The sequence below is a fragment of the Theobroma cacao genome, chromosome 10 (genome assembly GCF_053813885.1).
Source record: "Theobroma cacao isolate CCN51 chromosome 10, ASM5381388v1, whole genome shotgun sequence".
NCBI classification, from domain to species: domain Eukaryota; kingdom Viridiplantae; phylum Streptophyta; class Magnoliopsida; order Malvales; family Malvaceae; genus Theobroma; species Theobroma cacao.
The window spans coordinates 5,490,300-5,512,560 of record NC_142648.1 but is presented as its reverse complement, the minus strand read 5'-3'; the positions used below and the strand labels follow the sequence as shown (position 1 = coordinate 5,512,560).

The 22,261-nt window shown below is 34.4% G+C and overlaps 1 protein-coding gene and 1 non-coding gene across 3 annotated transcripts; one reads left to right on the top strand and one right to left on the bottom strand.

The window, feature by feature from the left end:
- Positions 1 to 2,389: 2,389 nt before the first annotated feature.
- On the bottom strand, positions 2,390 to 6,088 carry LOC18586535 (eukaryotic translation initiation factor 6-2-like). 2 transcript variants are annotated; one of them, XM_007009986.3, is made up of 8 exons: positions 5,952 to 6,088; positions 4,904 to 4,964; positions 4,621 to 4,717; positions 4,462 to 4,547; positions 4,323 to 4,367; positions 3,678 to 3,808; positions 3,013 to 3,123; positions 2,390 to 2,925 (listed from the first exon to the last, which is right to left on the bottom strand). In XM_007009986.3, the coding sequence occupies exons 2-8, from the start codon at positions 4,911 to 4,913 to the stop codon at positions 2,668 to 2,670; spliced, it is 738 nt and encodes a 245-aa protein (XP_007010048.3). In that variant the 5' UTR covers positions 4,914 to 4,964; positions 5,952 to 6,088; the 3' UTR covers positions 2,390 to 2,667. The 2 variants fall into 2 exon arrangements, with proteins under 2 accessions (XP_007010048.3, XP_088658879.1); XM_088802753.1 differs by lacking the exon at positions 5,952 to 6,088 and adding an exon at positions 5,881 to 5,939.
- Positions 6,089 to 6,882: 794 nt separating this feature from the next.
- On the top strand, positions 6,883 to 6,975 carry LOC148760306 (small nucleolar RNA snoR8a). Its single transcript, XR_016023276.1, has one exon. It is a non-coding gene; the product is annotated as a small nucleolar RNA snoR8a (small nucleolar RNA).
- The last annotated feature ends 15,286 nt before the right edge of the window (positions 6,976 to 22,261 follow it).

The window sequence follows — 22,261 nt, the reverse complement described above, 5'->3', positions numbered from 1 at the left end:
AAGGATTCTGCTTTTTCAAGGAAAAAGAGTTGGGGGCACTGATAAAGTCACATGCAACGAAGGGGCAATTGGTGTCACCGAGTTTGATGGAGTGACACGTGGATGTCGGCTGTGAGTTGGTATCACATGATTGGAGCGTGCGACAGTTAGTCGCGCGTGAAACGGTAGAAGATTCTAGACTTTTGCTAGTGTATACGGTAGTTGCGTAGATTAATAGGTATTGACGTAATTGCGTCCGTCAAAGGTTTGGGAGATGGGGGATGCGGCATTGGACAGTTGCACCGGATTTTATGAAATCCGAATCTTTCCAAGTAGATCTTGTGTTATCATTAATGGAGATTGATTTACATGTTATTTCCACGAGCAGTAAAACTAGATTATGCATGTGACCAAAAGGAAATACTTACTACTTTGGATTTAATGCTAATCATACCATATCTTTCCAAATTATATATTAATAATAATTAATGCAAGGCAAAACTAAACAATATTGTCATATTAAGAGTGTAGTTATCACTTAGAACCTGTTTGACTTAAATTTTTTTAATTTAAAAGTTATTATGAAATTTTTATAAAAAATAATAATTTTTAAAATTAATTTAAATATGTTTCATAAATTAATTTTTATAAATTTTTTTATAAATAAGTTGTTTGACAAAATAATTTATATAAATTTTAATTTTGATTAAAATAACCATAAAAGGTATTTAATAAATAACTTCCTAATAATTATAAATTTTTTTGTTCACAATGAAAAAAAGTTAATTTTATATTTTATTTAAAATATATTTATATAATATAAAATTTATAATTAATAACAAATCATATAAAAATGGAAACGAATAATGTTAAAATTATTTTAATAGATAAGGACATTTTTTAAATGAAAAGAAAAATTCTCCTAAAAAAGAAGTATGTTTTTTAAAAAAAAATAAGAGAGAGTTCCACTCTGGAGGTTTTTGGGAAGCTCTTTTTTTTTTAATTTTGTTCTTTAAAATAAAGTTATTTTTTTTAAAGAACTTCTCAAAATTCCTATTTGGCTTGATTTCTACTTTTAAAAAATAGATAAATTAAAAAATATTTTAGTTTTAAAATTTTTTAATTAATTAAAATATTATTTATAGTATTATTTTTATATTAAATACATAATTGATCGTTAATGTGATGATTTTTAATACATTGAAGGAATTATTATTTCAAAAAATTCTTGAGTTATTAAGAAAATTTAAATAAGTTTTTACTTCTCTATTACATTCAATTAGTTATTTGTCTTTTAATTTTTGATCAAACAAGTTTTAAGAATCAATATTAATTAAATCAAAATGCAACTTATCATTTTATAACCACATGATATAAATATAAGAGAAAAAAAAATGTCACGTCATCATATCATCATGTTACATTATTATTCATATTTAACATAAAATAACAAATGTCATTTTGATTAATTTAATGACAATTAATCAACTATTGATCATAAAAAAATTTATTTAGACCAAAATAAAATATAAAACCTTGATTTAATGTAATAAAATAATAAATATTTATTTTAATTTTTAAAAAATAATTTAAAATTTATAGGCATAAATATTAAAATAAACTATGTTGTAATTTACTTGTCATGTTTGGAGGAATATGTTTGTTCTGTTTTATGGAAAGAACATGTAAGTGTGAGTTCCAATGTGATTATTTTATTTTATGTGAAGTACATTAATATTCCTTAAATTGATTTCTTAGGAAACGAACAATCAGATTGAAACCTTATCATGTTTTTTTTTCTCCTTGCAATAAACGGAATATCTGTTTCCTACAATGTTCCTTGATTTAGACTCCTGTCTGTCTTTGACATTCCTCCCCTTTACCGGAGAACACAGGATAATGCCTTCTTACTCTTTTTTCTTTTTTTTTTTTTTTTGTCTTATTAAAATACTTTTCGGTTCAAAATTATATAAAATTAATTAATTGTGAAATCTTAACAAGAAAATGTTATGTATTTGAGTCAATCTTGGAATAGTCCAAAGTAAACAGTCAAACAAATAAAGGGATATAAATAATGGAAAAGGGTCATTCAGTTAACGTACAGCAACATTCCACATATTTTTATTTTTTATTATTTATCTTTAATTTTTTAAAAATTTTAAAAATTAATATCACATTATCAATAAAATATCTACAACAACCAATTATGCTTGTTAAAAGTGAAGGATAGCCTTCGAAATAGAAATATATTTTCTTAAGACAAAAAGGTGAAAACTGACGAAATTTGACTTTTATGTCAGGTTGACATGTAAAAAGACCATATGAAACAATTCAGAGACTTGACCAAAATAGAACTTGCATGGAAAGGGAACAGAAGAACAAGGTTTGCACTCCCCTGCTACCAAGAGTCTCCTGATAACTCAACTAGATAGAATTTTATAATAGTAATAGTTAAAAGTCTTAATGATGCATTTCTACACACCACAAGAGAAAGATGCATTAAACGTTTACATGAGATGAAAATAAATAATTTTCCGGTGTTCTTTTACTTCATCAGACATCAACCCTTCACACTGTTTCAAAATTTACACTTTCCATTTTGGAGTTTAACATGACATAAAAACAACACCCGAACATTTTATCGACTTGAATTTAGACAAAGGATGAGCAGAACTAGACAAAGGGAGATTACACGGAACTGTCGATCAATGATTTCCTCATCTCATCTACAATAGCACTAGGTTGCGCTTCCCTCAGCTTGAAGACATTCTCAATGACAGAAAGTTCTGTTGCTGTGGTGTCTGACCCACAGAAGGCCGTCCAGTCATTTACAGTCATTCCAGCAGCTATTACTTCACTCCCTCGGTTGATAGTGCCAGCCACCAATGGAACCTGAAGAAGTGTCGAAAGCTCATTCAAGTCTTCAATGGATGTATGAGGATGGACCTGGACCATTCAAGAGGAAAAATCAGAAAAAGTACGGGAGAAAATAAGAGGCAATCATCAGTGCTAGAAGAAGAGATTCCATCTTACCAAGCCGCCTCTGTTAGAGAAGGCACAGTAGCTCCCTACAAGAATATTACCAGCGATTGTCTGCCTGAAAACTTCTACACCCAGGACATCAGCAATTATCTCCTCAGTTTCCTGATCAAAGTTGCAGACAGAACAACATAATAAGTATCCTTTATTGTAATATCTTGAAATATAGAAGAAGATTACACATTCATGCCTGAGTCAACCACCCATGACATGGAAAAGCCCAGAAGGATGCCCTGGTAGAATCATGAAGGAAATTTTTCACGAGTACCTAAGGCAAGAAACCATGTTCTGATGTTTTCTTCCCTAATACACTACTTATGACACAAAAAAAAATCCCTTTTCAATGTTGAGGCATTGAGGAATAGACATACAACCCTTGGGGATTTTAGAAGGCTAATTCAAAACTTTGGCTATCATTTCAAACCATGGTTTCTAGGCCAGGTAGAGGTCTATAAGTACTGAGCCATAGTTCAGTCAATATCAATATCTATAGTCTTTAGGGAACTTCCAACTTTTGAGTGAACATCAAAGATATAAATTCAAACCTATCCTTACTTTCATTCAAATAAAAATAGAAAGGCAGGTTAGCCCTTTTCACTGCACTTAGATATTGGAATATATACCTTAATCAACTATTCCAGTGAAATATAGAATTTTACCCTGTCTAGATCAGTGTGTGTCAGAGCAACATGGTCATTGCATGCAATACAGTTCCCAAGAGCAGAAAGTTTCTCCTCTATTCGCCGAACAACAACTTGATCTGGTAGACTATTTCGCAAGTGTTGAAGTTCTTCAATAAGAAAGAATAAAATAAATAATCCATCATTAACATCAGAGACTGAGTTTAAACTATTACTAGTGAACTAGAACAAACAAACAATATTAGCCTACAAAGACAAAGGAATGTGATTGAAAGCCCCTACAGCTTGCACACAAAACTGAACCAACTTGCACTCGGAAAATCACATTAGAGGCAATATATCTAAATCACATTAGAGGCAGGATATATATAAACCAAGGGATATATTTTATTCAAATTGAGCCCAGGTTTACTAATTGTTATATTCTTGGTAAACATGATGTAAGATAAACCCTTTTACTTGTATGTTCTATGAACAAGCTAAGGATTAACATTTCTAAATAGCAGGGATTAAACAAAACAAGTAAGCTTCAAGTAAAAACAAACAGTACAAGAAACCAAATCATACATTGTAGTATTGTCAATGTTTAGATCCCACTGAGTACTACTAACAACAGAAGCAACTTTAACATTCTTCCTACTTTAGGATAACTCAAAAAATTACCTTGATCTGTGGTGGTGTGGGGGACAAGAAGGCCATTCTTATTTCCTGCCAACACAAAGCAAACTCACATTAAGCAAAGCCAGAGGCATCTACCAAAACTTTTCAAATAAGATTAAGAAATGCTTAAAAAAATCCTCACCAGCACATAGCCTTCCAATTATTCTAGTGCCAGCAATAGAGGTCTTAATGACTGGAATAACATCTGCTAACTCTGACTCAAAGGCACTGCAAGATGCCAATATAAACTTAATACATTCATGAAAACAGGGAAAACAAGAATAGTAGAAGACATGCTAACCTACAGAAGCTTTCTGACCCTCCAATTGCAACCAAGCAGTAAGCATTGGTCAGCTTGGAAAAGACACCAACTTCACATGAATTTTCAAACTTTAGCCCTTCATAAATGACAGCATGAGACTCATGGTTATATATTTGCTCCAAAATAATATGAGTGGTAAATTTTAAAAGTCTAACAATACCAATGTAGAGAGGTACAAGCCATAATAATGTTATGACTACCTTAGTAGCATCAAAAGAAGATTCAAATTCATATACATACTGAAGACTACAATGAAACTTACTAGTCGCCATTATAAAGCAGGAAAACAACAGATCAATGATAGAAACAGAAAGGAAGAAGCCCTGCAGTAGAAAAGATAAATTAAACTGGGTTTAACCTATGAAGAAAAAATCAACCAGAAAATCAGAGAACCACAAAATTCTGGAATTATACATATATTCTCATTCTATTCTCATACATAAGAACATTTTCCAAGAAGAAACTCTTTCCTAAATCTTGTGGTCAAGTTTCTATAGTAATGTACATGAAATAGTTCAAGCAACAACCTTTTCGTCAATTTTTTCCAAAAGAAGGAGCTATAAGAAAACATTTAAAACTGATAGCATATGAGCCTCTAAAACAACTTCTCCAATGAAATGGCGCAATGTTCTATACTTTCCCCTATGGCCTAATAGAGATTAGACTATTTTTTTTCTGTTCAACCCAAATTATCTTTCAACAAAAATCTAAACTTTGAACTTTTGCAAGACCATATCCACTCTCTGTATATAATCCACCACATATACATATATATCTAAGGGGATTAGGATCCTGCTAAAAAAATAAACGCAGCTACCCTTGCGCCAAATGCTTAGGTGCAACTATTTCAACTACTTCAACTCCTTACAAGCATTATATTTCATGCTACTTATCCAAACCAATAACAATCAATTCCAGAGTGACCGCTAAAAATATAAAATGCCAATAAAACAATAAGAACTAAGCTTTTGTTAAGTGAAATATCTATAAATATGCATCTTATTCATTAAAAAAAAACAGATATCTTTATACAGCCTAAACTAACCAATGTTAACTAATTAAAGTTTTTTTCCCACAGTTAAAACTAAAAATAAGAAAAAATCATGGAAATTTAAGTCTCAAAATCTAACATTTCTTATTGAAGAAAAAAAAACCCAGATAGCAAATTCAAGCAAAAATCTCAAGAAAGGAAAAAAAAAAGTAATAACATTGAAAATGAGGAAGTAGAATGTTAAATACCCAGAAATAAATTGAAGCAAAGAAATAATATGAAAAAAAAATTAAAATTATAATAATAAATAAACATTTACAAAATATGCATAAATTTGGTGCTTTCTTGAGGATTGGAAGACCGGCGTTGAGGGGTAAAAGGGAAAGTGAGGCGCTGGATCGTTTGTACTTGCATATAGCTTAAAAAGAGATCAACACCCCCCGTTAAAAAACGACGTCATTCTTCATGAAAGGATAAGGACTGTCTAGTTCTTATACTTTTTAATTTTATTTTATTTAATTTAATTTTTATATTTAAAATTAAAGTAATTTACTCTCTTAATTTTAAAATTATATCAATTTAATTCTTCCTTTCTAACGATATTAAATTTTACTGTTAAAAAATGACATCAGTTATGACATCATCATCAACGTATCACTTTTTATGATATGGCATATGATACTATCTGATAACATGACAATGCTAACATGGTATTGACATGTTGACATATCATTGTTGCGTGACAAATTAAAAAAATTTTAAAAAAAATTTACAATATTATAGGGATTAAATTTAATAAAAATATATAATATAAAGATTAAATTGAACAAATTTGAAATGTTGATGGACTAAATTAAAAAAAATAAGATTTATATTTTTATAAAAAATTAAATTAATTTACATATTTTAGAATAAAATAATCAAGTAAGAAAATACTTATATTTTTTTAATACCATAATCTTTTACACTTAAATATTTGGCTTATATAAATCTTTTTTATAAAAATTAAGATTAAATTCTCTTTCTATAAAAAAAATTTAAAATTTTATACCTGAAGTTAAATTTAAATGAATAACTTGTATTATGTTAAAATAAAATAATATAAAATGACTAAATAAATCTTTTTTTATTTATAATAGTATAAAAATTTAAAATTTATTTAACTTAGTTTTTAACTTGAACTAAAGTCAAATTAGCAAAATATGTTGATTTCTTTTTTTTTTTTTGAAAAAATGAAGAACGGAGATATAAAGTTAACAATGATTATAAAAATAATTCCTCATTCTGACTTGCTTAATATAGATATGACAAACCTCTTATTACAACCATAGAATTTAAGCTCCACCCTTTGAATTTTTTATTTATTTTTTATGTTTTTGATTTATTTAATATTTCAAGGTATAATTTTCAAGTTGAAAATTCTTAAATTAAAAACTGTATTTATGGTTGATAAAAATAAATATAACTGTAAATATTTATACTATTTCATTTTATTAATAAATTTTTTATAGATCTAAATTAATAATTTAAATTTAAATTTAGCATAATTTGATTGTGATAGTTGAATATAAATAAAATCATTTTATAAGAAATTTTGAGTAAATTTAAATAAAAGGTAAATTGGGTAAGAATTGAATAATTTCAAAAGAATGTGTATTTGTAAATTGTGAAAATTGTAACAAAAATAACATATTTTGTTAATTTGAGTAAATTTAAATAAAAGGTAAGTTGGGTAAGAGTTGAATAATTTTAAAAGAATGTATATGTGTAAATTGTAAAAGTTGTAACTAAATCAACATATTTAGTCATTTTATATTATTTTATTTTAATATAATACAAGTTATTTATCTAAATTTGACTTTAAGTATGAAATTTTTTCAAAATTTATTTTTATAGAAGAAGAATTCAAAGTTAATTTTTATTAAAAAGATAAATTAATTTACATATTCTAAAATCAAATAATCAAGTAAAAACATTTATATATATTTTTTAACGCCATAAATGTTTTACACTTAAATATCTGACTTCTTAATAAGCATATCAATAATCTACTTAATAATTTATTTTTAAATTTTTTTTTCAATTTAGTCCCTTAACATCTCAATTTTGTTCAATTTAATCTCTGTATTATATATTTTTATTCAATTTAGTTCCTATGATGTGGTAAAAAAATTTTTGATCTGCCACTTGGCATTGACATGCTGACATGTCAGTGCCACGTCAGCACTATTAAGTAATTTGTATAGTGCCACGTGACATGCCACGTCATCATCTCAATGTCATATCATCAAAATATGATACGTTAGCAATGACATCATCGATGACGTCATTCTTTAACAATAAAATTGGTTGTCGTTAGGAGGAGGGACTAAATTGACGTAATTTCCAAAATAAAAAGATTAAATTGTTTCGATTTTAAGTATAATAACTAAATTGAACAAAATTAAAGAGTATAGAGACATGATAGATATTTTGACTAACAAAAATTCTAATGCACTATTTAAACTTAAACTTGGGGCATAGAAGTGTTTTTGGCCCAATCCAAACTAGGTACGGGCTGAGTTCAGCCTGTCATATAGTATATAATATTTTGTATAGTGATGTTTTGATTTTTTTTTTCAATAGCAATATTTTGATTTAAATTTAAAATTAAAATCAAATGAATATATAGTATTTATTACTCTGTTTGTTACTAATATAATATTCACTTTTGACTTGGTATAGAGCTTGTAGACACCTATTTCAAAAAAATAAAAATAAATAATAATGAAATATAATAAAAGTAAGAAATAAATTAAAATAATAATAATAAAAAAATGGATGAACAGGAAGGGATTAAGCGTGTGCTCAGCCCCTTCCCCAGTCCATCATTACAAGGCATGAATGCCCTTGAAAAACAGTCGGATTTGGTGAGGAGTGGTCACCTCCGGCTACCAACCATTCATGTTTGCTAGAGCATGATTTTGCCTCTGGATTGTCCAAATTTTTGGACAATCCAGTTTTTAAAAGGTGGAAAGGGGTAGATTTTGAAAAACGAGAAAAAGCTAGATCCAAAAATAACACCAATCTTGCAAAAACAAAAAAACTAGATCCATCAACAAAAAATCTCATTTTTTCTTCAAACAACCGAGACCTGCAAATCCAAAATACCATAGTTTTCTACCAGCAAACTACCCTAGCCACAATAACAAAAGATTTAAAACCATAATCCATAACCAAAATAAAAAAATAAAAAAATACAATGAGTGAAAAGGGAAGGGGTTTGGTTGGAGGATTGGTAGCTCGTTTTTAGAGAGATTCAAAGGGGGTATTGTGCCATCGGTGGGGTGTTTAAGTTTGGGGTTTTCCGCTGTCGTCGACAAGTGAAAGGAGAGTTGTTTTGGGTGGCCGGCAAAAGGAGGGAGAGGGAGAGAGAAAATTCCAATTTAGGCAACGGGAAAGGGAGAAACCGGTGGGTAGCCAGAGAGAGGGGAGGTCGCCAGCTTAAGGGAGAGAAGAAGAGAAAAAAAAAAGGTGAAAGTAGTGCCGCGCACCAGATCCGACGATGGTGGAGATCTAGTCGGCGAAATGGTCTATTTTAGAGAGAAGGGAAAGCATTTGAACAGCTAGAGGGAGAAAATAAGAGAGGAAAATAAGAGAAGAGAGAAAAAAAGGTTTATATACTAAGGCTTAGAGCCTAAATGGCGTCGTTTGAGGGAGACTTGTGCACCAAAACGGTGCATTTGGAAGGGAACCTAATGGGCCAACAAAGCGGGCTTAGGGCGCTCCTTCCTTGGACTGGTCTTCTTGGGTCACTGCTTAAGCCCAAGTCAGGTCAAGGCTTTATTTTTGTAGATCTGTTATGACTTAGGTTGGTCCATTTTATTTGTTCTAAATTATTTTAGTATAACATTTTAAATTTTTTAGATGATAGTTTAAACTTAGGAAATTAATACAAATAAAAGAACATAGAAATAACAAAGCAAAAAATACATTAAAACATATAATAAAAAAATGTTTAGTTATAAAAAGCACTTAAACCTAGGAGAATATTTATTAAATATGTAAGTTTCGGTAAGTGAAATATATATATGTAAAACAAACAAAATAAATTACTAAATGAAATACGTTTATAGTAATAGATCTAGATAAATAAAAAAAATAGAAAACAAAAAATAATAAAAATAGATAAATGAATAAAGCAAATAGATAATTAAAAAATAAGATAAAATAATTAGTTATTTAATATAGATAAAGTAATCGTTTAAGTTTAGTACCGATGATGGGATGTCCATTCGGAGCGCGAGAAGTCGCAATTCCGAGTAAACTTTCCTAGGTTAGGGGTTTTGATTAAGACTCCACTAGTACGATAGAAGGGTCTTAATTTAGAATTCCAATGTTCCTAATTTTAAATAAAATAAAAAACTATATATTCAATCACCAATTAATCAAAATATACAAAACAAAATAAATAGGAAATTAACAATAACAATAAATTTGTTAATCATAATACAAAAGTGGAAAATACATATTCAAAAAATAACAAATTACGGATAATTAAAAATAATAATACTTGGTCTAAAAATTTGATTTTGGAGTTTCGTATAATAAATAAGTATCTATATAGTTAAATATATATCGACATAGAAATGGTTGTACAAAAACAATCAATAAACGTAAATTATTTGTTTATAATAAACACACACAAAGAAGAAGTAGTGAATTTCGTGAGAAATAGGAAACGAACATAGAACCTACGAGTGCATCACGTTTCATGGTCGCATTGTTAAATGTCATGGCATATAGATGATGGGACTTTTCGAGAAAGCTTGCGAAGGCGAGTTTCATCGGTAAACTCCCTAGGTGAAAAGATACCTCCGAACTCCACCAGTACGATGGGAGGGTCCGAAAAAATATCTTTAATAAAAGGCTTTTACCCGTATTAGGATTTGCATTCATGAATTTTTTACTCACAAACGACTATCCCGATGATGGGATCTACCAAGTAAACTTGCGAAGGCGAGTTGCTAAGGTATTTCCCTAGGTGAGAGAATACTTTCGGATCCCACCAGTACGATGGGCAGATTTGAAAAGTACACTCAATAAAAGATTTTTGTTTGGCATTATCCCGATTTTATGTCACGCATTTCACAATTGCATCATGTGCATGTTAAACCCGTAAAAAATGAAATAAAATATTCTAATAAAAGATGAAATAAATAAATAACAATTAATGAAACATAAGAATAAAATTAATGGGTTAGGATAATATATGATTAAATGGTACCATTTGTGGAACGGGTGTCACGGGGGCATTAATCCTCCCCTGTGCGTAACCATACTCCCGAACCCAAATCTAAAGGATATGTAGATCAGTTTATCGTTTTTTCGACGGACCTAAAATTAATTTAGGATTTCGTTGAGTAAGACAAAATAGGGTGGCCAATTACACCTGGAAGAAAAAGATTGGTGGCGACTCTCAAATTACTCCACATCTAGCGGTTGGGTTCCTGGACCCCACACGTTATGACAGCTTGGCGACTCCCCTGGGGATAATAGAGAGTCAAGCCATAATTAATCATAGGTTATCTTAAGCCATAAATGATTTATTGTTTCCTTCAAATTTGAGCATTTGTTTTGTGCATTAATTATTTTATAATAATTATTTTATTAAATTATAGGGGATTTAAGGAAGAGGGATGTGAGATTGTCCGTCAAAGGTCGGTATGTTCCTTCACACACACGATACACGTTGCATTCATGCATAAGCCTTATACCTGGGCTTTGTCCTTATTAGGAGGGAGTTTAGTAGCTACGCTATCGTGAGGTGATAACCTCCGCATGGGCTAGTGAACACCCCCACTCAAATTGAACCTAGTCCGTTTGAAGCCTGTAATGGGTAAGGACCGGGATGCCTTGCTAGTCCGAGAGGATGATAATGAGGAACAATTTGGGAACCTTTAGCCGAATTCAAAACCAAACCCAGCATATAGAGTGCCATAAGTACCCTTTCACTAGCTAGAGCTTCACCCACGCGTTAAAGAGTATGACCTTGAATTAGGCACACATGAAGGAACTCCTCTTACATCCTTTGTTTTAAATTCCACCCCAAAAATAATAAAAGTCGTAGAGTAGGCTACGTCCAACGATGTGATAAATACCCATGACACTGCTTATTATTTTTTTATTTATTTATTTTTTATGCAAGTTAATGTAACCTACCGTACTAACTTGAGTATTCTTTTTCTTTCATTTGTCATGCATCCATTTGCATCATTGCATATAGGGAAATATTGGCTATACAACAACTGATTGATTGAAGGAATCTTGATTACGCTTATGGCATCGTCGTCGGCTAGCCCACTCAATAAATACAGGAATGACTATGAGATCGAACTACAAATGAGACAAGCTCAGCAAATCGAGGGGGACTGTTTGGCTAAAGGGAATATCTCGACTCTCCCCGAGAAAGTTCATCTTGATCTCAAACAGAACGACCTTTCATAAATGACAGGTATTTGGGAGCAATGGAGGCGTAACAGTCGAGACAGTTTCTGCACCAAATATGGGCACATCGCATGACTCCTTTATGTGCATGTAGACGATTAATTACTTAGGGCAATAACTCAATTTTGGGATCCCTCTTATCGGTGTTTCGTGTTTAATAAGGTAGATATGACACCGACAATACAGGAATATTCATCATTGCTCCACATAGATCAAATGCAACCCGACAAGGTATATTGGAGAGCTCAAAAGATCGGGCATCAACGAAAATTGGCCAAGATGTTAAATATCACCACTGAAGAAGTTGATCAGAACTTGAAGAAAAAGAGAGACATTGAATGCCTATCATGGAGTTTCTTGAATAATTACATTAAGAAACACAAGGAAGGTGAACAAGGTCTTCTTGCCTTTGCCCCAGCAATATACGGGTTGGTAATTTTCCCAAAAATCCTAGGGCACATTGAAGTCTCAATCATCGATTTTTTTGACCAAGTAACAAAGGACATCAACCCAGCGCTAGCCATCATAGCCTAGACGTTAAGGTCATTAAATCATTGTTGTCGGAAGGGTGAAGGGCGTTTCATCGGATATGCCTAACTTCTCACCATATGGATAAAGAGCCATTTTGAGTGCAAGGTTGATAAATTTCAAAAGTCGTTCCTCTCATCAAGTTGTCTTATTTGCGAATTCTACGAAAGCGAATGGCCAATTTGTAAGAGAAAAGAAGAATGGATCGCCAGACTTCGGAGGCTTATAAGTGTGGAGGCGACTTGGAGGGCTCCTTGGATGCCTAGGGTGCAAGTGTTGTACAAATGTGGGGATGAACTGTGGGTGCCACTAATGGGACCGTGGGGAGCAATTAGTTATGCCCCGACAATGGTGCAGAAGCAATTCAGGTCAAAACAGTTTGTACCTATGACACACAAGCTTAACCAACTAGAGTTCACATACGGAGAGCCGGGAACCCTTAAGAAGATCCAAGATATTGCTCAAGCATGGAAGAAAACAAGTCGGGTGGATCAAGGATGGTTCACTGATGAGGTCACCACTGGGTATTCAGCTTGGCATGACCAACGAATAAAAGATGTTGTACGTCCTTCAGAATGTGCATCCAAATTTTCTGTTGGTTCAAAACCTCAAGATATTCTCTTAGAGAATGAACTAGCTAGAAGGAAACTGGAGACAGAAATGATGAATATGAAACGTAGACATGAAGCAGAACTTGAAGAAGTAAAGAAAGAAGCCTCGAGGAAAGTTCAAAAGGCTTTTGATGAACGAGACGAATGGAAAAAAAAGTTTGAAAGTTTAAATACGACATGTTCAACTTTGGTCGCCAGAATTCAAGGAATGCAAACCACTACTAATACTTTGTAAAACAAGATACAATTGCAAGAACGGGTCAGACAAGAACTTAGGAGTGATTGCAACTTAATGGAAGCAGCCATGGAAGGCTATAGAGAGCAATATGAAGCCAACAGGCAAGAATACTTCCGAATGTGAGAAGTGGGAAACTCGTACGGGCGACACCTCCGAAAGAAATAGTCTGAGATGGAATGGATATTGATGCAAATGAGGGAGGTAGCCTACAAAGCAAGGGAGATGGCAAACAAGATCGAAGAGCTTAGGAGAAAGATTCTCCAGAAAGATGAGCTTAATGAGCGCCTCATAAGCCACCTCAAGCTAGTACGAGATCAGTATGATCGAGTTGACCATTTCTTTTGAAGCCAATGATGTAAATGATCTAAGTAGTGATGCAATCGGATGCTTAACTTTTATAAATCAAGATTCCTCATGGCAATTATTGTTGGATGGCCAATATTTTTCTTTTGCATCACATATGCATGATTCATTCCATAAAGAGCACAACAACTTAACTCTTATCATGATCAATTCTTTAAAAAAAATAATAATAATAAATAAGTATTTTTTTTCTTCTCATCATCACATTCATAAAATAAGAACGCATCTAATTCGTGTTTATGGTTTTAAAAAAATAAAGGTTCCAAGATAGCTCAACAAACTAAGATTGGTGATCAGCGTGTTTATAATACTCGTCGACGAGCAAGAATCATGGAAGAAGAATAAAGGGAACGGATGGATAAAATGGAAAAAGCTCAAGAAGATATGAGAGAGCAGTTATCAAAGATGATGGAATTAATTATGAGCTTGAGTAAAGGAAAAAGAGTGGTCGAAGAGTCAGCTCCGCCAGAAAATCCACCAGCACAAGACACTGGAAACCCAAGGGATGATCCACCTTATCCCCCAAGGTTCACTCCACCCCATGTCCAAACTTTTCAAAGGTTCCATCCTCAAGTGATACCACCTGCTTATTACAATGTACCACCTCTAATAGGCCATTAATCGACTCATGGACAATTTTGGTCAAATTTTGGAACAAATCCTGCCGAATCAATGCACGTTTCGGATTTAGATGATCCAAAAAAGTAAGAAAAATTAAGGAATAGCTCATCACAAACAGGAGAAAATGACAAAGACAAAAAAAAGTATGATATGTTGGAAGAGTGCCTTCGTGCTATCGAAGGAGTTGATAGGTTCGGTACCATGGACGCAACCGAACTATGCTTAGTGCCGGATGTATTGATCCCTACCAAGTTCAAGGTTTCGAAATTTGAAAAATATGACGGAACAAAGTGTCCCACGACACATATTACCATGTATTGTCGGAAGATGGCTGCACAGTCTCACGATAACAAGTTATTGATCCATTTCTTCCAAGACAGCTTGACTAGGTCAGCTGCTCGGTGGTACATACAACTAGATCAAAATCGTATTAAGACTTGAAAAGACCTAGCAAGAGCCTTCATAGCCCAATACAAGCATATGGTTGAATTAGCCTCTAATCGGTTGTCATTGCAGACTATGAAAAAGAAGCAAAGCGAGAGCTTCAAAGAATATGCCCAAAAGTGGAAGGATACAGCAGCGCAAGTTTAGCCACCTCTCACTGATAAGAAAATGACTGTGCTGTTTATAAACACACTCCGAGCTCCATTCTATGAGCTCTCGATCGGCAATGCCACAAAAACCTTTATGAATTTGGTCTTATCTGGAGAAATAATAGAAAGAGCTATCAAAAGTGGGAAAATTGAAGGGCACGAAGTTACCAGCTCAAACAAAGGGAGTACGCCCAAGAAAAAAGAAGGGGATGTGCAAGCAGTCGCTCACAACAACCAACAAGCCCACAACTTTAGCTCATATCACCTATAGCCCCAATACCAACCCTTCTATCCGAACATAGGCAATATCGCACAAAACTCATATGCGTACCAACCTGCCCCACAACCAACGTTTCAGACTAGTGTTCTCTCACAAGCTCTACCACCAAGACCGGTAGCTTTAACCAATAATTTTGGTAATGATCAAAAAGGACCTAAAACTACCCTAAAAAAACCTAAGTTTGATCATATCCCAGTCCCTTACACTACATTGTTGCCACAACTCATAGAAAATCGACTCCTTGCTCGAACCCCTTTGGAACCACTCCGACCTCATTTTCCAAAATGGTATGACCCGAATGCGCATTGTGATTATCATTTTGGAATGCAAGGACACTCCACATGCATTAAAGCATAAGGTCTAAGAGCTCATTAAGGCAGGACTTTTAAATTTTACTAAAATTGACAATTCAAATGTTGATGGGAATCTCTTACCTAACCATGGAGGCCGGACTGTGAATGCAATACATGTAGGGATGATTCGAAGGGAGAAGAAGAATGTCGACGAGATTCAAACGCCAATGGATAGAGTGTTTGAGGCGTTGTCCAAAATAAATACCATCACTCCAGAACCGATAAACATAAATGAAGTAGGGCATAATCTCACTCATTTTTGCAAATTCCATATGGGGGCTGTTGGACATTCCATTCAAAATTGTGACAGCTTTCGCCATAAGTTACAAAAGTTGATGAATTTGTTAGAAATTACGTTTTACGAAGAAGGTGAAGAAGATTTGGTTGGAACCATAAATAAAGAGTTCTCAACCGCCGTGGCGTCAAATTCGGTGAGTATGGGTGAACCTAAACCTCTCACCATTTTTTATGAAGAAACAAGGAGCCCGATGAATGATATGCCCTCTATTATGATCAGAAGTGGTATCACCATCGAAGTCCCCAGCCCGTTCCCTTACAAAAGTGATAAGGTTGTCCCGTGGAATTATGAGTGTAATATTTTGGGCATAACTTCATCCGCCCCCTAGGCATCTTTTGAAGATTTAATTGGTGTGGGGGGTATAACGCGAAGTGGACGGTGTTATTCCCTTGAAATAGTGGAAGAAGATGAAAAAGGGAAACCCGCACAGGGAGAGAGAGGCCTGAAGGAAACAGATACTTTTTCTAAGGACCAAGTTGTCGAATCTGTAGTTGTTTCGAACAGTGAGGTCAAAAGACCTGTTACCGAGAAAGAAGCGAGTGAATTTCTCAAGTTTATCAAACACAGTGAGTACAATGTGGTAGAACAATTAACCAGAATGCCTGCTCGCATCTCACTGTTGTCCTTGCTTTTTAATTCGGAAGCACATAGGAATGCGCTACTTAAAGTCTTGAATCAAGCTTATGTGGCACAAGATATATCAGTGGAAAAGTTGGACCATATCGTGGGAAACATTATAGTGGGGAACTTTATTGCCTTTGATGATGAAAAAATTCCATTGGGTGGTCGGGGAAGTAACAAAGCTTTGCACATTACCATCAAATGCAAGGACCACGCCGTACCTAGGGTCTTGGTCGACAATGGCTCAGCTTTAAATGTCATGCCTCGTTCTACCTTAACCAAGTTGCCAGTAGATGTATCTTATATGAGAACCAACCATATGGTTGGTTCGGACCTTCGATGGGACCACAAGGGAGGTGGTAGGGGACATTGAACTACCGATAAAAATTGGCCCTTGCATTTTTTAGGTCCAATTTCAAGTCATGGACATTGCCCCATCTTACAATTGCTTATTAGGGCGTCCATGGATTCATATGACGGGAGCCATACCATCTTCCCTTCATCAAAAAGTTAAGTTCATAGTTGAGGGGCAATTGATAAGTGTATCTGCGAAGGAAGACATACTGGCTATTCAACCATCATCTGCTCCCTATGTAGAGGTGATAGAAAAAGTCATAGAATGCTCTTTCAGATCTTTTGAATTTGTTAATGCTACTTATATGGGGGAAAAAGAAGTGATACCGACTCCTCGTTTGTCAGTAGCAACTAAAATAGGGGTTAAGCAGACAGTGGGTAAAGGATGCTGTACCGGTTTGGGGTTAGGAAAGAATTTACAAGGAATTAGCAGTCCTTTGACTCCAATCAAGAATGAAGAAAGGTTTGGTTTGGGGTACAAACCTACCAAAGATGAAAGAAGGAAATTGGCAACCCAAAAGAAGGTTAAGAGGATGGTTCAGCTTAAGGGAAATGAGGAAGAATTTAGGAAAAAGATAATTCCCTTCTTGTATGAAACTTTTCGATCCGTGGGGTGCATTCATACCAAGGCATTGGAGGAGGTCAATCAGATTCTATGGATGTTTGGTGAGCTATCAATCCATATGATCAAAGATGAAGAACCTAACGAGAAGATCCCTGTGGTGTATCTAGTACTGCCAACAGAGAAGTTAACCAATTGGACAGCCACAGAATTACCCATCATCTTTAAGTCTTTAGAAATGTAATGAATAATTTTATCTAAATGCCTATGCCCAAGGGTGTTAAGAGTAATTTCTTGTTTAAGTATGGCTTTCTATTACCTTCATCATTTAAATAAATGACAATGCATAATGTGTTTCATAATTCATCAACCTTTTTGCATATTTCCTTTCATCTATTCTTTTAGCCAATAAATACTTGCTCATACACATGTTCAATTTTACCTATTTGCAAGTCTTTAAATAATGAACATGAAAACAATCTGGAGAACAATTTGAATTTCGATTTTGAGATAATTCCAAACATTGATGAATTGAAAAATGAAAAGGAGGTGGATGACTATGGCTTACCCCCTGATTTGTCGAGAATGTTGGAACAGGAGGAAAGGGAGATCTTACCTCATTAGGAACTCACAGAAATGATTAACCTTGGAAATGGGAAAGAAAAGAGAGAGGTTAAGATTGGCACCTCGCTGTCATCTAATGAATGGCAGAAGCTAGAAGAACTGCTCCGTGAATATGTGGATGTGTTTGCTTGGTCATATCAGGACATGTCAGGTCTTAATACTGACATTGTTGTCCACAAGTTACCTTTAAGATCGGATTGCAAGCCTGTTAAACAGAAGTTGAGAAAGATGAAGCCATAAATGTTGCTGAAGATTAAAGAAGAAGTAAATAAGCAATTTGATGCTAGATTCTTAGAGGTGGCTAAGTATCCTGAATGGGTGGCTAATATAGTTTCAGTTCCTAAGAAGGATGGAAAAGTTCGAATGTGCGTCGATTACAGGGATTTGAACAGAACGAGTCCGAAGGATCGCTTCCCTTTGCCACATATTGATACTTTTGTGGACAACACAGCAAAGCATGCTTTATTCTCATTTATGGATGGTTTTTCTGGTTACAATCAGATCAAGATGGCACCCGAAGATATGGAAAAAACAACATTCGTAACCATGTGGGGAACGTTTTGTTACAAAGTAATGCCATTTGGATTGAAGAATGCATGTGCCACCTACCAAAGGGCAATGGTAGCTTTGTTTCACGATATGATGCATAAAGAGATAGAGGTATATGTGGATGACATGATTGCAAAATCTCATACAGAAAGGGATCATACTGTCAATCTCAAGAAGCTGTTTGAGAGATTACGAAAGTTTCAGCTTAAGTTGAATCCTGCAAAATGTATTTTTGGTGTAACTTCTAGGAAATTGTTGGGGTTCATAGTAAGTGAAAAGGGAATTGAAGTGGACTCGGATAAGATACGAGCTATTCAAGAGCTGCCACCTCCCAAAACGCAAAAAGAAGTGAGAGTATTTTTAGGGAGGTTGAATTACATTTCTCAATTTATATCCCAACTCACCTGCAAATGTGATCTAATCTTCAAGTTGCTTCGAAAACGAGACCCAGGAGAGTGGAATGAAGAATGTCAAATAGCCTTTGATAAAATCAAAGAATATCTCACAAATCCATCGGTGTTCGTGCCACCGACGGTTGGAAAACCTCTTATTTTGTATTTAACTGTGAACAAGAATTCTATGGGATATGTACTGGGACAACATGATGGAATTCGGAAGAAAGAACAGGCCATATATTACTTAAGTAAGAAATTCATGGAGTATGAGTCCAAATACTCTGTGCTCGAAAAGATATGTTATGCGCTAGCATGGAACGCCCAAAGGCTCCGACCATATATGTTGTATCACACAACATGGTTGGTGGCGAAATTAGATCCCATCAAGTATATTTTTGAAAAACCCTTCCTGTCTGGGAGAATAGCTCAATGGCAAGTGCTATTGTCTGAGTATGATATTGTGTATGTGTCCCAAAAATCAATTAAAGGGAGCGTCATCTCTGATTTCCTCGTAAATCGAGCTAATGAGGATTATGAATTTGTAAGTTTTGATTTTTCATATGAAGATTTGATGGCCATCTTGCACATAGAAAAGGACGATCCCAATGAACTTAATCCATGGAAGATGTATTTTGATGGAGTATCCAATGCTTTGGGCCACGGAATTGGGGCAGTGTTGATTTCTCCAAATGGAAAGTACTATCTAGCCACGGCGAGATTGAATTTCAATTGTACTAATAATATAGCGGAGTATGAGGCGTTGGTAATGGGATTACAAGCAGCAATCGAGATGAAGGTCAGCGCGATAAAGGTTTACAGAGATTCGACTTTGGTGGTATGTCAAATGAGAGGCAAATGGGAAACTAGAGATTCTAAACTAGTTCCATATAAAAAGCTGGTTACAGAATTAAGCAAACAGTTCAAGGAAATCAGCTTCAACCATTTGCCTCGAGAAGAAAATTAGCTTGCTGATGCTTTGGCCACTCTTGCAGCAATGTTCAAAATAAAAGAAATGGCTGATGTACGCCTTTTTGATTTAGAAGTCCGTGAAGTCTCCTCACATTGCTTGAATGTTGAGGAAGAGGTTGATGGTAAGCCGTGGTATCATGATATCATGAAATACATCAAGCACCAATCATATCCTGAGAATGCCACGGACAATGACAAGCGAACTCTTAGAAGATTAACAATGAGTTTCTTCTTTAGGGAAGAAGTGCTCTACAAAAGAAGTCGAGATCAAGTAATTTTGAGATGTGTGGATGTTACAGAAGCCAATAAAATAATGAAAGAAGTCCACGAAGGAACTTGTGGAGCTCATGTTAATGGACATATGTTGGTTAGACAAATTATGAGAGCTGATTATTATTGGTTGATGTTGGAATCAAACTGCATAAACTTTGCTCAAAAATGCCACAAGTGTCAAGTTTATGCAAATAGAATCCATGCTCCACCAGTCCCATTGCACGTTTTCACAACGCCTTGGCCATTTTCAATGTGGGGAATGGATGCGATTGGGCTTATTACGCCAAAAGCCTATAATGGACATCGATTCATATTGGTGGCCATTGATTATTTCATGAAATGGGTAGAAGCAGCTTCCTATGCCAATGTGACACAAAAGGTTGTGTGCAGGTTCATCCAAAGGGAGATCATATATCGATATGAGCTGCCGAAAAGGAGCATTACTGATAATGCAAGCAATTTGAATGGTGCAATGGTGAAGGAGGTTTGCGCTAAATTCAAAATCAAGCATCATAACTCGACAACTTACCGTCCGAAGATGAACGGAGCAGTAGAGGTAGCAAACAAAAACATTAAAAAGATTGTTGAAAATATGACTGAAGTCTACAAAGACTGGCACAATAAACTTCCTTTTGCCTTGCACTCATATCGAACTTTTATGCGTACCTCCATGGGGGCAACTCCGTACTCATTAGTATATGGTATAGAAGCAGTTCTACCTATTAAAGTAGAAATACCATCATTGAGGGTGTTGATGGAAACAGAATTGGAAGATGCTGAGTGGACCCGCTCTCGCTATGAACAATTAAACTTGATTGAGGAAAAAAGGCTTGCGGCTCTTTGTCATGGCCAGATGTACTAACGAAGAATGATGCGAGCATATGAGAAAAAAGTTCGTCCTAGGCAGTTTTGAGAAGGAGAGTTGGTTCTCAAGAGAATACTCCCTAATCAAACTAATTTTCGGGGAAAGTGGATGCCAAATTGGGAAGGGCCATATGTGGCAAAGAAGGCTTTTTCAGGAGGAGCTTTAATTTTGGCTGACATGGATGGGGAAGATCTGCCTAATCTGATAAATGCGGATGCAGTGAAAAAGTACTATGCTTAAAAAAAATAAAACAAAAAAATATAAATAAAAAGGAATGGGGTCTGTGTTGAAAACCCGAAAAAGGGCAACTCATACCCAAAGGAGAAGGCTCATGCTGAAAACCTGAAAAGGGCAGCTTGAGGCCAAAATGTAGGAATTTGGAATGAAATTGTTAGTCCAAGAAGAGTACCAGATTGAAGTGAAAATGCATTATGAATGAAGCTCCACAATTTCGCAAAACAGAAAGAGTTATAAAGTTTGCAACCTACAGATTGCTCAAGGCATCAATCAAGGACAATTCTTAAAGTCGAAAATCAGATTGGTTTCTCTAAATGGTCTAAGTGTTCATTGTTTGAATGATCTAATCATTGCTTTGTAAATTTCCCTCCATTTGATCCTTTTTACACTTATATATATATATGAAATCCTCCTTCACTTTTATATTTCAAGCCTTTCTTTCCACTAATACATAATCCAACATGATGATTGTCATGGAAATGAATGATGACTGGTAAGGAAATGAACTAACTAAGCAAGAAATTACGTTCATTGTTCAACAAAAGACTTGATGATGAGAAAAAGGAATGGCAGAGCTTTAAACTTAAGCAAAAAAAAAAAAGGTCGAATGTCAAAAAAAAGGGGGCACTCCTAAGGAAAATCAAGAATGTCAGCCAATGAAGAAAGGCATAAGACGAAGGTCATTGACAGCTGCAGCGAAAAATCAGATGAAGCAAGAGAAGGGTCTTGGAACCTTAATGAATCATAAACATGAAAACATTCCATCATTTCAATCATGCATACATGCCTAGCCATACACACGGTCATTT

Excerpts from the sequence above, each read along its gene's own strand:
- LOC18586535 (XM_007009986.3), bottom strand. Across the intron at positions 4,548-4,620 it reads GGGTCAGAAAGCTTCTGTAG|TGCCTTTGAGTCAGAGTTAG; the intron begins GTTAGCATGTCT and ends GGCATCTTGCAG. Across the intron at positions 3,124-3,677 it reads CACACACTGATCTAGACAGG|GAAACTGAGGAGATAATTGC; the intron begins GTAAAATTCTAT and ends AACTTTGATCAG.